The 15,828-nt window shown below is 43.2% G+C and overlaps 2 protein-coding genes across 2 annotated transcripts in view; one reads left to right on the forward strand and one right to left on the reverse strand.

Annotated features, from left to right (window-relative positions):
- The window catches only part of TXNDC12 (thioredoxin domain containing 12), a 10,138-nt gene extending 6,284 nt beyond the window's left edge, over positions 1–3,854 (reverse strand). The window contains exons 1-2 of the mRNA XM_042030689.1: positions 3,658–3,854; positions 1,606–1,666 (exon numbers count right to left, since the gene is read on the reverse strand). Coding sequence (XP_041886623.1) covers positions 1,606–1,666; positions 3,658–3,748 — 152 coding nt within the window. The 5' untranslated portion in view covers positions 3,749–3,854. The remainder of the gene's footprint in view (positions 1–1,605; positions 1,667–3,657) is intronic.
- A 561-nt stretch (positions 3,855–4,415) lies between these two features.
- Positions 4,416–13,768, forward strand: BTF3L4 (basic transcription factor 3 like 4). Its single transcript, XM_042030691.1, has 6 exons — positions 4,416–4,521; positions 5,645–5,708; positions 6,562–6,675; positions 8,773–8,974; positions 10,386–10,445; positions 11,314–13,768. The coding sequence occupies exons 2-6, from the start codon at positions 5,655–5,657 to the stop codon at positions 11,358–11,360; spliced, it is 477 nt and encodes a 158-aa protein (XP_041886625.1). The 5' UTR covers positions 4,416–4,521; positions 5,645–5,654; the 3' UTR covers positions 11,361–13,768.
- The last annotated feature ends 2,060 nt before the right edge of the window (positions 13,769–15,828 follow it).

Genomic DNA, 15,828 nt, shown 5'->3' on the forward strand with positions numbered 1-15,828 from the left:
CTTGCCGCTGCCCGGCCGCCCGCACAGCACCACCAGCGGCATCGCCCCGCCAGCGGCGCCCGCCCCGGACGCGGCGCGACTGCTTCCGCCGGTCACACACGCCCAGAGCCCGCCCCGGCCCCGCGCAGCGCCCGGGACAGGCCCCGCGCGGCCGCCCCCGTGCGGCCCTCGGCGCGCTCCTTCTCCCCACAGGTGCGGGGAATCGCCTCGCCCCAGCACGGCTCTGGCACCGCGACAGCGTCCTGCGAAGCCACCGGCTCAAAAACGCCATCGCAGCAGTTGTTGGAACGCCGGGACCCCGCCCTCGCCCGCAGGGAACTCAAAACCGCAAAGTCCCCAGCATCCTCCGACATTGTGCAGTTTACAGAATTGAAATCGAAGGCTTGAAACTTCCTAGACCACCGGCTCTGGTGCATCTCAGATGCATCCCAGATAATTTCGTGTAATTTTTCATCTCCTGATTTATGGTCAGATTTAGGGGGGGAAAAGTACTTTCTAGGTTTATATTTTCTTTGCTATTAGTAGTTTCTTCTAATCCTTCAATTTAATATCACTCAAATGCTGCCCAGCTCAAATCAGCAAGCAGATCTGTGCACCAGCAAAGAAAGGAGAGTGTAGCTCACATCCTTTCCATCCCTTGCTGTAGTGTCTTTTTGAGCAGGAATGCTCATCATGCCTAAACCTGAGAGCTCAGACCTTGCCATCCTTCCCACCCTCCTCTGTCTCATTTTAAAGCTTTCTCTGCTGCACTGCAAAGCAATGCTACAATTACAACTGTAGATACTGAAATAATGTACTTTTTTTTTTCCTTTCCAAAAATTCTAAAATAGCAAGTTACAAAAACTTGTAAGACTTCTGAAGTGTACCATCTGGGTTAATTCAATCTCTGCACTAGAGTGTAGAACTTGCCAGATGGATCAGTTTGAGAGCAGAACTAAATTAAACAGAAAACCTGGAAGGTATGAGGAATTTCTACTCATGTCAGCATTGTCAGATCTAGGTTATAAAGTTAAAATACAAGTAGAATTTATAAGCATGCCATTCTCCTTCTTGCATTTTAACAAGAAGCACAAGAAACTGAGAAAAAGAAAAAATGTCATTTTTTCACCTTTTCAGTGTTCTTTTTAGATTTTAAGCTTAACCCAAATCAGGTTCTGTCAGTTCACTACAGTTTGAAACTTCCAGATTTTTTCTGCAGATGGAAAAATACCTCATGCTGAGGCCTCATCTATACAGGCACAGGGAATTTTAGGGAAGCTCTTAGCACTGCTGAGTTCAAGGGGATTGAGCACCACTTATATATGCATTTCTGTGCTTGAGAACTGTATCTTTCTTTACTGTAATAATTATTTCCTTGTTTCAAAGGCATGCTAGGGCTTCAATCATTTAATTAGACTGCAGTGATTAAACCTAGGTGGTGCCTTGGCAAAGTCAACAAAATTCTGTATTTTCTCTCCAATAAGCTGTAGGGATCTGAAGAGTCTCCTAAACCACCCTCATTTTTGTTAATAGAGACTCTTTTCTGTGGTTAAATTTAGGGCTGAAATAGAACCTTTGTGAATGCTTCTGGAGACACATTTCTGTATTTAAAACTAGCAAACATACCTGGCTGCTGCCTCTTTCTTCCCATCTTCTAGTGTTCTCCAATGAATATGATCTCCAAAACCTGCCAGAGAGAAGGGTTTATAAATGCTGCTTAATTTAACACGTCAGCTAACAGAGGAAAACAGCCCAACCCTCAAGAGTGTTTTCAACTCATTTTATATTCTTTAAAAGCCAACTATAGCCCCACTTCTGGAAAGACTTCTGCAAATACAGCCCACACAGTCGTATGAGGAATCCCATTGAAATTAATTAACAAAAACATACCATGCTCATGAATATTTCTATATATGTACGTAAATGACACTAAAATCCCCCAAACAGATATTAAAATTGAAGTGCCTTCTGATTATTCTCCATTCTTTTTCAATCTGTGAACATTTATTATCTGATGAGTGACAAATTAAACATGTCAGCATTTGGCTTCCTAAATCCCACCAAAGGCAAACTAAACTGAAACTTAAAAACTCCTAGGCCAACATATGATCATTAATTTCTCTAAAGCTATTATGCTGAGTACTCCTGCTGATGATAATATCATTGAAGAGCAAGAAAGAACACTATTGCACAGATTTCTGAGTGTTACAGTGACTGAACAATGCAGGAAATATTTTAGCTGGCATACAGATAACAAGCCTTGTTATGTCAATTGATTTAAGAGTGAGTTAGTGTATGTTTAACAGCTGCAAAGCAGCGACTGCCAGGGCTGGGTTTTTTTGGTAGCCAACACAGCACGTGGCCAAAAGCCACCTGGAGAGCTGCGATGAAGGGGATCCAGGAGCTGTACAAAGAGGAACTCTCTTGGAACACCTTGGCTCCAGTAATTAACAATTATGGTGCCGGATGGCCAAACATGAACCTCCGCTTGCCCCTTCCCATCCCTAAGGGTTTGGATTAGTCAGCAACCCACCGTGCTCAGGGTGCTGAGGGGAGCAGATCTCAGGAGCTACACAGAGATCAGGAGGCACAGACTGCCCAGTGCTGACACAGGGGAAAGTGGACATTGTCTCCAGTAGACGACTATGGCAAAGAAGCTGGAGAAAGCCTAAAACAGCGTCAGCCAAGTCCTCGGGGCACCTCAGTTCAGCATCTGGGAGGTGTGGACAGTGGCACAGTGTTTGTGTTACCTGATCTTCTCTGCTGATATGAGCAACTGGGAACATACGTGATGCAACACATCAAACAGATGAGCTCGCGGTGGGGTGGGGATGCCTCGTCCATGTCCCCTCACACCCACACAGCAGCTGCTGAGGCAGTCTCGGACACAGGGCTACATTTGTACCAGCTCAACGTCCCAGAGCAAAAACCAGCTGGATTAGCAGAAGTCACGTTTACCCAGAATAATGACACGTCAGCTATTTCAGGCCAAAATGTTAAAACAGGGAAAACTTTCTATTGTTCTAGCTGGGAAACACTTTTCAAAAGCTTTTCTATATTTAAAACAAACCCCACTTTGTGGCGAGCTTCGGTACGTTTTTAAAAGCATTGCCCAACACATTACAGAGTGTTTCTTTTGAATGAAAGTCATCTAGGGAATTAAAGGGTGAATGGCTGGCTGGGATCCACACCACAGCTTTGCTGTCAATTGATCAAATTGGTTACAACCAGCCCTGAGGAGATTTACCTCTACGGCAAAGCCACCACCTGGGGTGAAGCTCAGGCCCCGGGTGAACTGGGCCATTAGACACGGTAATTAGACAAGGAGCCTGGGCAAGCCAAGAGCGAGGTGAGGAGCGGTCACGAAGGGCAAGGGAAGCCGAGGGCGGAGGGAAGGGCCATTCATCGCCTGCCAGGAGCCCGGCGGAGGCTGGGCAGGGACGGGGCACTCGGCACGGGGGGCACCGAGGGGCTGCTCCCCCAGGGCTCCGCGGTGACGAGGGGTTCAGCCAGAACCGAACTACGACGGCGGAGACCCCGCAGAGCGCCCCCCGCACCTCCAGACCCCGAAGCTGCGCTCTCTGCTCCCGCCCGGCGGCCCCCGCGGGCTAAGGGGATCGGACCCGCCCCGAGTGGGGACTGAAGTTGGGGAAAGCCCGAAGAAAGCGTTTGTCTGACCCTTTCCGAGCCCTCCCGCGGCGGAGGCGGCGCAGGCCGCCAGCACCAGGCACAGGCAGAAGACGGAGGCTACCGCGGGCTGAGCCTTCATGGTGTCGGCGCGGGCAGCGGCAGCACCCGGGTACGGCCCCGAACCTCCAGACAGGACAGGACCCGCTTAGCTGGATTTTTCTTTTTTTCCTCTTTTTTTTTTTTTTTCCCGTTTTTTAAAGCCCAGGAAGTGATGTGTGGCGGATGTGGGCGGTGCGCCGCCCTCACGGCTCGGCCCGTGGAGGCACCTGGCGGGAAGGGTGCGGGGGGGCTCAGGACGAGTTTGGCTCCGTACAGGGAGCCGGGAACCCCAGGGCAGGGGTCATCGCATCGGGGCCCCAGAGCCCTGGTCACTCCCTCTGGGCAAACCCCAGCGTTATCCCGACGGGAGCAGGCAGCGGTGGAGGGGGGTGGTTCCTGATTTATTTTGTCCTTCCCAAATAAACCCTTTGTCGCGCTGCTCTCCGTAGTTGCCCTGCTGTCGGAAAGGCAAAACCGACCAGAAGCACAGTGTGTGAGGGAGGTTTTGCTGAGGGGGACAGAGCGAGTGGTGACGAGTTTGGAAGCGCCGCGTCCCGGGTTTGAGTCACCGGGCATCACTCCCTGCCCCGGGGCACCGGTGACTGCTGCTCCCTGGAGACTACAAATCCCAGGACGCCTTGCGTGCCCAGCCCTGCCCGTATGTAAATACGAGTGGGAGGATCCGCCAATCCGCGGGCGGGTCGGTGCCCTCACGTGGTGCGACGCTTCCTTTCTCTGTGCGCCCCTCTTTCCTTCTTCGGTCGCCATCTTGTTCTCGCCGCGTGTTGGTAGCGGGGGCTCCGCCGCGCTCAGGTGAGGGGGCTCGCTGTTCCCGTGTCCCGGTGTCTCCGTATCCTGGTATTGCCGCGTCCCCGCCGACCTGAGGCGGGCGGGGCGCCGCGGCAGCTTGGTCCTGTCCCCTTGCGCCGCGCTGGGCCGTTCCCCGAGGAGAGGCCGAGGGAGTGACTCCCTTGTGCGGGGGCTGCCCTGGCTCACGGGGCCGCGGCTCTCCCCTGGGCTCGCGGTTACACGGGCTCCTGAGGGATGAGCCGTGTTGCCCTCCCGCTCCCCGTGCTCTGGGGATGGCCAGCGAGCCACCCTGAGCCTCTTCTCCCGCCGCCCCGCGGGGTCCCTTCGTGCTCCGATCCCTCCCTCGCTCCTGCTCTTCCCCTCCCCGTCGTTCCCGGCACAAAGCACATGCGGAGACTTCCCCATCGTTCCGGGGATCACTGATGAATTGCTGGGGCAGAGCAGCGAAACGCATTCCTTTTGCTGGAAGGTTTGAGGCGTTTTTTCACCCATTATGGGTTTTCAGGGCTTTCAGCCTTTAAAGGTCCCACCTGACCCGTGGGAGAAGCACTGGACTAACTTCCCAGTCGCTGTATTGGATGAAGAGCTACTAGACGTTCATATAGCAAATACGTCCATACATGAACTTCACAGAGTTTGGATCTCGCTCATTAGTTTAAGTATCATAGATTCATTATATGAATACTATTCCAGGTAGTTTAGTGATTAATCTACCCCTGAGCCCTCGTAAAGATAAGGGTGTTTTCCCAGACCAGTTGTGGTGTATGTACTAGTTTGGGTCTGGTTGGAGTCAGTAATTCAGTTAAATACTTCCATCAGTAAACTGGCGTCCTGAAAATGAGTACCTCGGCGTGATGCAGAATGAAATGTCCTGTTGAGTTGCCTCATTGTGGCACAGACACTTCAGCTAAATGCGGGTCCTTCCTACTGCAGGACTGCTGTGGATTGTTTAGGTGGTGTGACTTTAAAGCTCTGTTTATGTGTGTTTGTTTGACACACTGTTTTGAGTAATGTTCTAGAAGTCTAAAAAACCCACTGCAATTGTAAGAGTACTCTTAAAATGGACTGTGCCTTTTTTTTTTGTTACTGTTTTGATGGTTAATTTGAACTTTTTCTTGCTCTGTAGACGTAGCACGATGAACCAAGAAAAACTGGCCAAGCTTCAAGCGCAGGTCCGAATAGGAGGAAAGGTAAGAAAACCACCAGAGACACTTTTGAAAACATAGGCTGAAGTTCATAGAAAGGGAAGAAGAAAATTATTCTGAGGCTTGACCATTACAGGTTTTGTGTGATCTGGCCCATAGTGCAGCTACCTGAAATGCAAATTTGTTTCAGTTCACAACTGCTGGATGAGCAGTTTCCAGTGTGCAACCATTGTTTTAATTCAATGACTTGTTGTGACCTGTGAAAGCTCCAGCTAAGCTCACCTGTTGGGTGTTCCAGTTCTGCCTTTCTGGCCTCCCTATTGGGGATTTTCTTCCTTCGTGCCCACTCCAGTCACTGGCTCTGCTCTGAGCTGTTTATTTTCTCTGAGCCAGTGGGTAGTTAATAAGACCAATAAAAAGGCATGTACTTTGTTCAGTATGGGTGCTCATCCCCTGCCGTAGGGATGATTGTACCAAAGTTTGCAAATTAGGACTTCCAAAACTGCTGTCTGTGGAACACTTTGAAAATGTTAATGATTTGCTTGCCAAAGTGTAACCTTTTAAATCACTGTATTTGTGCTTCGTTTTGGAAACAATATCTTGGGGAAACTTTGTTATGTATTGCTTGATATTAAGTAGTATTTTTGTAGTCTGGTTTAGTGCAAGGGAAAATATGCTGTTGTTTGGTGTTTCTTTGGTCTTTTATGCTTAAGGAAAAAACTTAAAATTGGGAATGATGGCCAAAGCTGTAGGAAAAGGGAAATAAGTTGAGAAGCGTTTTTGTCTACAGAAATGTCTCATAAGTTGAAAGATGTTGCTCAGACGGTGGTATGACTTTTGCAATTAGTGTTGAGAGATCTTGAGTAGAGCTGACTGTTGTCTCTTGATTCTTTCCCAGGGAACAGCTCGCAGAAAGAAGAAGGTGGTGCACAGAACAGCTACAGCTGATGACAAAAAACTTCAGAGTTCCCTCAAAAAACTGGCAGTAAATAACATTGCTGGCATTGAAGAGGTATAGTGAAAAAATAAGTGTTTCCTGTTTGAAATTAAATTCACTGTCGTTTTGGTGGTGGTGTGGTGGGGTTTGCTTTTGGTTTTGACAACAGTTTTGTCTTCCACGCAAAACCATAGAGATCTGATTATTGAGAGGTAAAGTTGTTTGGTTTATTGTTGTCTCATTGACACGAATCTGTACGTACCTGGAGAAGGAAAATTGAAGGTTCTGTTGCCAGGTAGTGTGTGGTGGAGGTAATAAACTCTGTGCACTGTGTGTGTCTTGCATTCATTGCAGAACAAAACTTCTCTTTGTTCTTGACTTTTATGAACGTGAAAAGCAGGAAAGGTACGTGTACTGTGCAGGACCATCTAGAGCAGGTGTGGTGCAGAATACAAAGGAAAGTTTGGGAACACCTTGAGTAGGAACTTGAGTCTGTATTACCAAAATTAGGACCTTTTACTACACAAAAATTGCTGGAATTGTTTGCAGTAGTTACAGAAGATGTTTTTTAAAACACTGCAGAGACTCTACAGAAGCAGCTTCTGTGTTAATGTAAGTGGGAATGTGAAGGTTTCAGATATTCTTTGAATACCTCTAATTTACATGTTTTAATAAAACATGTTTTCCATAACAGTGTAGAGAGTGACACTCACACATGGGAGGAGGAGGATGTTCTTCCATCATGAACTCAGTGTTGCTGTAGTACTTGTACTACTTAGTTAAAGAAGTACAATATTTAATCTGTGATTAATTAATTGAAGCAGGATTGCAAGGTGCGTGCAGAAGTCACTAAGTGCGTTCCTCCCTTCCAAAGGCAAATGCAGATTCAGTGTGGTTTGCCTGTAAGTTTTCAGACCTCTGTTACAGAAACACTTCAGTTTGTTTGTTTTCTTAAGCTTAATACAAATATGCTGAGCTATATGAACTAAAGAAGGACATTGTTCCTCTTAGTGTATGTTCAGGTCTTTTTTCTGTACAGAGCACAGGATCTTTATTCAGACACAGTTATTAGGGATTTTAAATATCTCAATGTGTAGGAAGATGATGCAAAGTGTTTCTACCTTGATAGCAAGAGACGTAATTGCCGAATGTTTTATTCAAGTGAACGCAAGTTGACCTTGGTAAGCTTCGTGCAGATAGAAGAGTAATGTTGAGTCAAACATGAGTAATGCCTTTGTGTCATTTTAAAAGGGGCTTTTAAGTAACAGGATGACTGTGGTTGAAGCCTTTACCATTTCCCTGTGGGCAAAGGACAGGACATTGCTTAGTTTTGCAGGAAAGCAACACACCTGGATTTCCTGTTCAAAACATATTTGGAACTCTGCTGCTGTGTGAGGATTGAGAACTCAGATGTTTTTGTATTTTAGATCTCGTCTTTAGTTCTGAATTCCTCTTTTCTCCCTGTAACTTAAAAACATTGCTTATTATTTTTTTCGCATAAGTTTAATACCACTGTTGTGTCGGATGGGTAGAACGCTCTTCCTATGGTCAGACAGAATTATTTTTCACATAATAGATTAGCCATGCCCAGAAGAAAAAAAGCTTTTCAGCTTTCCATTCTGTCTTCCTTTAAGTTAAAAAAGCATAACATAGACCTATACAAATATGCCAGTGTGAACTCTGACAGAAGGAGCAAAGCAGGCTGTAAATTATAATTCTTGGTGATTCAGAAGGCTAGGGAAGAGGAAGAGAGCAGGATCACTGTGTGATGTCCTTAGTTGTAAAGAGCTGTCATGGAATTATTGGGAAGGTATTGGAAGTCTGTTCTAGAGCAGTTGGTCCATAAAATCCCAGTGCTGCGTGTGCATCCCTGCCTTGAGCCAGTGTGAGTCCTGTGCCTTTGCCAGATGGGCAGAAGCAGGAATGTTTTCTTGGTAGGTGACACAGGTACCTGTGAAAGGCAGTGGCTTAACCTGATGTGGTAATGCTTTGCTGTTGGAGCTTTGAATTTAGATGGTGTTAGTTCTAGGTGCTTTTATCGTGGTTATATTATCCTTTAGGAGGAGTGCTAGTTCTGTAGTTTTTAATATTTCAAATCTAGATTTTTGTTATTATGCTTGTGTAACAAGATGCTGCAATACTTTGGTAAATGTTATTTATATATTTAAACAGGTGAATATGATAAAAGACGATGGAACAGTTATTCACTTCAACAACCCCAAGGTTCAAGCTTCCCTCTCTGCCAACACTTTTGCAATTACTGGTCATGCAGAGGCTAAACCGATCACAGAAATGCTTCCAGGCATCTTAAGCCAGCTTGGTGCTGACAGCTTAACAAGTCTCAGGAAGTTAGCTGAACAATTCCCAAGACAAGGTAGGTCTTTTTGGCATCTTTCATAGCTGACTTAAAGGACATATGAAGTACTAAAAGTTTTAACCCAAATTTAACAACAGCATGTGACTTAAAAAGTAATCAGGAATGTGTGTGCTTTCACTCATTTGCCACTGTTGTGGAAGTAGAGGGTGGGGGAAGAATTTTTTTTAATCTTTGTTGATTCAAGATTATATAGGCAGGCCCTGATTTAAAAGAAATAGATACGTCTGGCATGCTGTGATTGCAGGTGTACAGCTGTGTGTGGCAGAATGCTTAGGGGAAAGCAAGTTCATGTTTTTACTTGGAAAAACTCAACCAGTTCTTTTTGTCAGGGAATCTGTTCTGTTTTCTTTGTTCATTAAAAACATATTTGTATTGGAGTTATAGAAGAAGAAATATGTTCTGCTCTACAATTTGCTTTGGAATTCAGTCAAGACTTTAAAAAACTAATTAAAAATCAAAGTTTTAGTGGAAAAATAAAAAAGCCAAATCACAGTTATGCATGTGATTCTTTATTTTCTATTAATTTTAAAACCATGGGAGCATGGCTAGAGGGGTGTAGGCAGTATAACTAATACTGTAATTTTAGTTAAAAAGTGAAGATCAGGTACAGTTCCAGGTTAGATTGTTACAGCCATTCAGATGACTGTAGTTGGATGTGTAGTCGTCTGTGTGTGGAATGGAACATACATCACCTGTGCTAATGTTTTCAACAAAGAGTTGTTCTTTTAAATCAATTTGAATGTCTTCCACAATCATGTTCAGAGTTTGAGTGAAAGTAAAGGGTTAGTTTTTCTTCTTTAGTAATGTGTAAAATACCTTTTAAAATTTAGAGAGATCATCATTAGCATATCTCTTTTGATGCAACCTCGGTCCCAGTAGATGCTGTGCTTTCTTTAGGTAGTACAGGAAGTCAGACCAATGAGAAAAAGTACTTCTATTTTTTTAGTTCTTGCATTTCTCTAGGTTACTTGGGACTGAGAGAGATGAGGTTTGATGCAGGACAGTTGATCTGGAAATATTTTTCCTACAGTTGTAGCCCCTTGGTATTTGAATCATGCGATATGTTGGTCACTGATGGGTACCACATTGTTGTTGTATTCAAACATGTGACTTCACTTAGAAGATTAAGTCATGCTGGGGCTTTTCTTTATCATCTGATCTTTTGCAAGCTCTGTGTGAATACCCCGTAGCATCTGAAAATGGCTCTACTAACACTTTGCTGTGAGAATGTCCCCAAGGAAACCTTTTGGTCATGCTGTTAACTCCCAATACCTGGTCATTTGTATGTTTGTCACTGTTGGGGATTGGGGAAATGCTTGCTTTCTTCATGTGTATGGTTTTTATTTTGCTGTGTGAGTGTTCCTAATTCTGTATCATGAGAACTCAGCACCAAATTTCTTTTTTTTAGTGTTGGATAGTAAAGCACCAAAATCGGAAGATATCGATGAAGAAGATGATGATGTCCCAGGTAGATACATACACACTTTTATGTCCACTTAATATGTAAATATTTTGATTTATTCATTTAAATATGTAGCTTTTGATGTGATTATACTCCTTGGTTGCTAAGGGAGGCTTCTTATATAGGACAGCATTAAAACATGACTTGGGATTCCAGCTTTTGAAAAAGGGATTACCTTGTGCAAATACCTTAATTATTGAGTGAAACTAGGTTAAAATATTTTCAGTGAGGTTGAACCAGGTATCTAAATATCCAAACAGGGGTTTAGGACTGCAAAATGACATAATTGGCATAGTTATCAGGTTGTTTTTATATCAGGGTCTGGAGTGGGAATTTCTATTTCTGTAGTAGAAGAAAAAAGGCTTATGTCAGTCTCTGAAAGTAAATATGGGAAGTTCTTAATTTAATCAATGAATAACTATTTTATCAATCACCACATTCTACTGTATCCATCAGAATGGTGTGTTAGCTAAAACAACATGTATGACCAGAGATTGAATTCCTCGTGCCTTGGCACTGGTCTGTTTCTTTGTGACCTTGCATAAAATTAAATTCTCTAAAACGTCAGGCATTCTTTAAAGAATGCTGATGCTCAAAACTCAACTGCAGCTAGTAGAGCACTTCTGAAAATCAGCTCTTAATCACTTAATGTTAGGATTTTCACTCTTGGAGTGTTTCTGCATTTCTAGTTCTTTGTGTATGTTTAAACAAACAGTATTTTCTAAAGCCCTTTGAAATTTGCCCATAAAGAATTGGTTTCCCTAAGTGTAATTAAGTACTACTTAACCTTTCCTGTAATTATATGCATTTTCATTAAACTTACAAAGGTAATCTTACTGGGCATTACTGTATTAAATATCTTCATCTTTTTCAGATCTCGTAGAAAATTTTGATGAAGCATCAAAGAATGAAGCTAACTAAAACATTAATAGTTCTGGAAGCTGGCATGGACTAGATTTAAGAAATCAGCTATGTGGTTCCAAAGTTTTAAAGAAACAGAGAACATCATCTGTTAATAGTTCAGTAATATAAATATTTTGTATTTTTATGATGCTGTTTGTTCAGCATTTTCTGTCAGTTGATTTTGCATTTTGCACTTACTCCCAGGATCTACTCTTTTGGTCAAAAAGAAATGTCAGTGCAGTTTGAGGGGTGTGTGTATGTGTGTGGGTGTACGTATAGTGGAGAACAAATTGGAGAACACATATTTAACCATTTACCCTTTTCCTTTGGAAGTAGAAATAAAATGAATCTTCAGCATCGTTACTTTGATTATCACCAAACAGTGCACAGAAGGGAGTTAAGATTAACGTTTTGTCCACATTTTGTGACCTGAAGACATTACACCATTAAAACTTGGGGTTAATTTGCTGTTACCTATTGTACTTGCAGGTGTGTTTCTCAATGTACGCATATTTGTCATCAACATTGTGTTCATCCCAGGTTTTAGGGGAGATGAGCTGTTTTAGCGGCTTGTTTGGTGCAGTAACATTTTAAAAATTTGGTCTCATCAAAGTGTGCTTTTTTTTAAACTTTCTTTTTTTTTTTTGGTCTCTAAGGTTTTGATACAAGCTGGTATTTGGCTCCTTCCATGTAGACGTAGCAGTATGTTCTCCTGTTGGTTACTAAAATACTTCCCAGTCAAAAGAAAAACACGTTGGTTCTCTACTGTCAGATCACTTCCTAAGCTTGGAGGTCTGGTTGGTAACAGTCCAGTGCATCAGTTTTGCACAGTAACAGGTTTTTGCTTGAATAACTTCAAGCTGTTCTCTTGGCATGACTGCATTTGCTAGCAGCTGATGATCCACTCTCATTCTTAGGGCCCTAGGAGCTAAATGCACTGTGTGAGCAATGTTTAGGGTGGGAGAAAAGAGTTGTTGATGCTTTGCCCTGCTGCCTGCTGGGCAGCCTGTGCAGTGACTAGCTCTAAAGGGATTTTTTTTTTTTTTTTTTGCCTATAACTTACCTTGGCCTATAACCTACCTCTAGGTTTGGTGTCATCTGTAGTAGCTTCTTACAAAACGCAAATGCTCCTCAGGCATAAGGAGGACATTGGGAGGTACTGTTGGTACAGTGCAGTATTTATGACCTTTCTCTAAAATGCTTAATGTGAAGCTGTTTTCTCAGAGGCTCTTTCAAGGTTCTTGGTGTAATGTGCGTTACAGTATAGTTAGACATCATTGTAACTTCTGTCAAGGGCAGCTGTGGCTTACAAAAGCCACTTTGTTTTTTTTCTCTACATCTGTCACTTAACTATGGCTTAATTGGAACATATCAGCTTTTGGTGTAGGCTCATACATTCTCATACAGCTAGAGAACTGTAATAGTACAAGCAAACAGTCCATGAGTTCTGGAGACTTCGTGAACCCACAGAAGTAGAGCTGTAGTGGTTCGTCAGCTGAACTCCTCGGTTCATTTTCTAGGCTTCGTTCAGTTTTTCCTGTTATATTTTATATACTACATGGATCTTACTACAAAATAAAATAACAGTACAAAAGAGGAAATGCTCCCTCCTGTGTGTTGTCTGCTCCTCCCACCAGCACTGGCTGAGGAAGGCAGGTGGATGCTGCAGCTGTTTGAGACAGCACTGCATTCTTGGTGGCAGTGACCAAGGAAGACATGTAGGGCTAGGGAGGGTCCCATTAGAGCTCTAGGATTTCACACTCCCTATACTCACTCCTATTTTCTCTGTGGTGTTGAATGAAACTTTCATTTGTGGTATGGCTGATCAGCTGTAGATGATTTGTTCTGTTTATAAGAAGGAGATGTCTCCACAAGTGTGTGCTCAGGCATGTGGAATTGCCTTCTGCTCCCTCTGTGAGCCCAGGGAGCAAAGGAAGGACACGAGGCAACAGGTATTTGCAGTGTTCCTCTGTTTGCTTAAGAGGTACAAGTGAAGAACCTTTCCATTTAGCAACTCTACTGAGTTGATACATGGGACACTCCCTTCCTGAATACTAACCAGATACTGAAAATTCCTGCTTGTTCCTTCTGATGTAGGAAGTACGGCAAAAGTAATTTTGTGAGAGACTAAAAGTAAGCCTTGGAAACAATGATGCTGTAAGTTTATATAGCTGAACTTCGATTCCTACAAAATACTGATTTCGTTTTTGCTCTTGAATTTACATGTTAAACCCTCAAATTTTTCCTATGTTGATAACCAGTAAACCAACTAACTATGCTAGCTTACGTAGTTACATTATCTTCAGTTTTTTCACTGTCTCTGGAAACAGTCAACCACTTATGATTTGCTGCTGGAAATACTAGAGCTTATCAATCATTAAACTGATTTTAATTAAAAGTAGCCCATCGAGGCTGTTGTGGGAAGAGCTCTTTTTTCTTTTGTATTTATTCATGGTGTAACACAAACAGTGTTTGTATGTGGTGATGGAAATGCCAGGTTACTAAAAATAGTTTTGGGGAGCGTTGGTAAGTAAAAACTCCCCACATAAAGGTGAACATTAAGTTGTTCTTTGCTTGGCTTGAAGCACGATAACCACCATACTTCTGAAGCCCTTGTGCTTACTTGCTCACTACTAAACTCTGCTGGCATATTAAAGATACTGGTAATGATATTGACATGTTAAATAACTTGAATAAGTGATTGGAAAGTAGGAAGATGGAGCAGAAAGGAAATTGAAACATCTCCTGGGCTGTATGTGAGGGGGAGTCAAAGCTCGATCAGTGAAAACCAAGGAGTCTGCAAATGTGTGAGACAGCAAACACTGATCTTCCTGCCCTGGCTGCTGGTGCATTTGTGTAGTTCCCTAGTTTATGGGTGGGACCCAGGGTCTGGCTGGCTTCTCTGAGGCAGGAGAGAAGTCTGTAAAAACTTGCAATAGTTTCATAGTTTTCTCTATGAAAAAGAAATGCTTGTGTGTGATGGATGCAGAGGTTACAGCACAGGCAGTGGTGCTGGAGACTTGGGGCTGGGTGCATGGATTTCCCATGCAGAGCCCAAAAACAAAGTGAGTTTACAGCTGAGAGTGTTTGTAGGGTGGAAGGAGTTAATATAAAAAGGACATTTAATGCACAATACAAACCTTGAATATTTTTAGCTTTTGTTATGTAGCAATATTTGAAGAGTGCGCAGGAATGATAAGGATGAATTTAGAGCTGCTGCGGAAATATGTTGATAACTTGCTCATATTTGTCAACTTACCATGGGAACTAGGAATTGCTATGAGCTCCCTTCTGCCAGGATTTTCACAAATAATATTTTGGATTTGGTGTGTACAAAATGAGCACTGGAGGTCTTACAGCTGATTTAATTACTGAGCGGTGTGTTGATTGACCAGTGTATTCCTGTTAGCAGGAAGGAACTGAGGAAGCCCTAAAAGCACAGTAAAGCTGTACTTATGTAAGAGACTAATTCATGTCCAGAAGGATCTTCCTGAGATTGCCTGGAATCAGAACCCATGCTGCTCTGGATGGTAGGAATTTACAGAGAGCTGAGCAAACTGCCCCTTAGGTGAAGGTGAGTGAGTGAATTCTTCCACTAGCACTTAAGATCAGTCTGCTGTTGTTATTCAAAGGCAGTACTGGTTTGTTCAACAAAGTGAGCAGTCTTTATTCTGGGGATCCAGATTTCACTAATTAAATGATCCCTGTTTTGTATTTGAGCAAATGAAGTGGTGCAGAACAGAAGCACATCACAACAACAGCCATAGCCACTTCACAGAAGTGACAGCCCAAGTGCAGGGAATGGTTGTTCACCTTTACCAGCTTTCCTGTTAAATAATTTATTATCGCCCCTTTTAAAGACCAGTCTGCAGGCACTGAAGAACTTAATGGATTTATTCAGAAACATGAGGGCTGCAGTTTCAATCAAGGATTTGAGTAGCAAGCAGAGCAAGCAAAGAGACTAATTTTAAAATTGGTTGTCTTGGTATGTTTGGATGGAAGCTTGGGTTGGTATCTAGAGTGGGGTTATTGGGGTTTTCATTTCACATCCACCACTGTTACTGGACAAGAAAAAACAGACTTGTACATCTTCCAGGACCTTGGTTTGCCTTTATTTCAGGAATACTGCTCTGTCTCCTCTGTGTGTAAATTAATGAACACCAAACTGGATGTTTCTTGAGACAACTACATCTCTGCAATTGGTATAAAAAGCTACTTCTGCATGATAAACACATAGTATTTGGTGGGTTCTCTGTGCTATTAAACTCCCTCTCACTAAGCAACAGACCCTCAGCTTGCTTAGATGCTGCTTTTTTTGACAACTGTTATCTGTCAGATTCTCAAATACTAGGCAGCATCTCCTTGAATTTTGCATTGCAGGTAGATTTTTGTAGCTAAGCTAAATTAGTTGCCTCCTTGACGTAAAGGGAGATTAACTGCTCACTTGAGTTCTTGAAGTTGTTTTTGGTATTTTTGTTAAAGTATG

This window comes from Corvus kubaryi, unplaced genomic scaffold (assembly GCF_017639235.1).
Source record: "Corvus kubaryi isolate FWS band 111438036 unplaced genomic scaffold, C.kubaryi_AGA036_p1.0 37334, whole genome shotgun sequence".
In the NCBI taxonomy this organism is placed as follows: domain Eukaryota; kingdom Metazoa; phylum Chordata; class Aves; order Passeriformes; family Corvidae; genus Corvus; species Corvus kubaryi.

Coding starts and splice junctions, on each gene's coding strand:
- BTF3L4 (XM_042030691.1), top strand. CDS start 5,655: ATGAACCAAGAAAAACTGGCCAAGCTTCAAGCGCAGGTCCGAATAGGA. Junction 6,676..8,772: donor ACATTGCTGGCATTGAAGAG/GTATAGTGAAAA, acceptor ATATTTAAACAG/GTGAATATGATAAAAGACGA. Junction 10,446..11,313: donor AGAAGATGATGATGTCCCAG/GTAGATACATAC, acceptor CATCTTTTTCAG/ATCTCGTAGAAAATTTTGAT.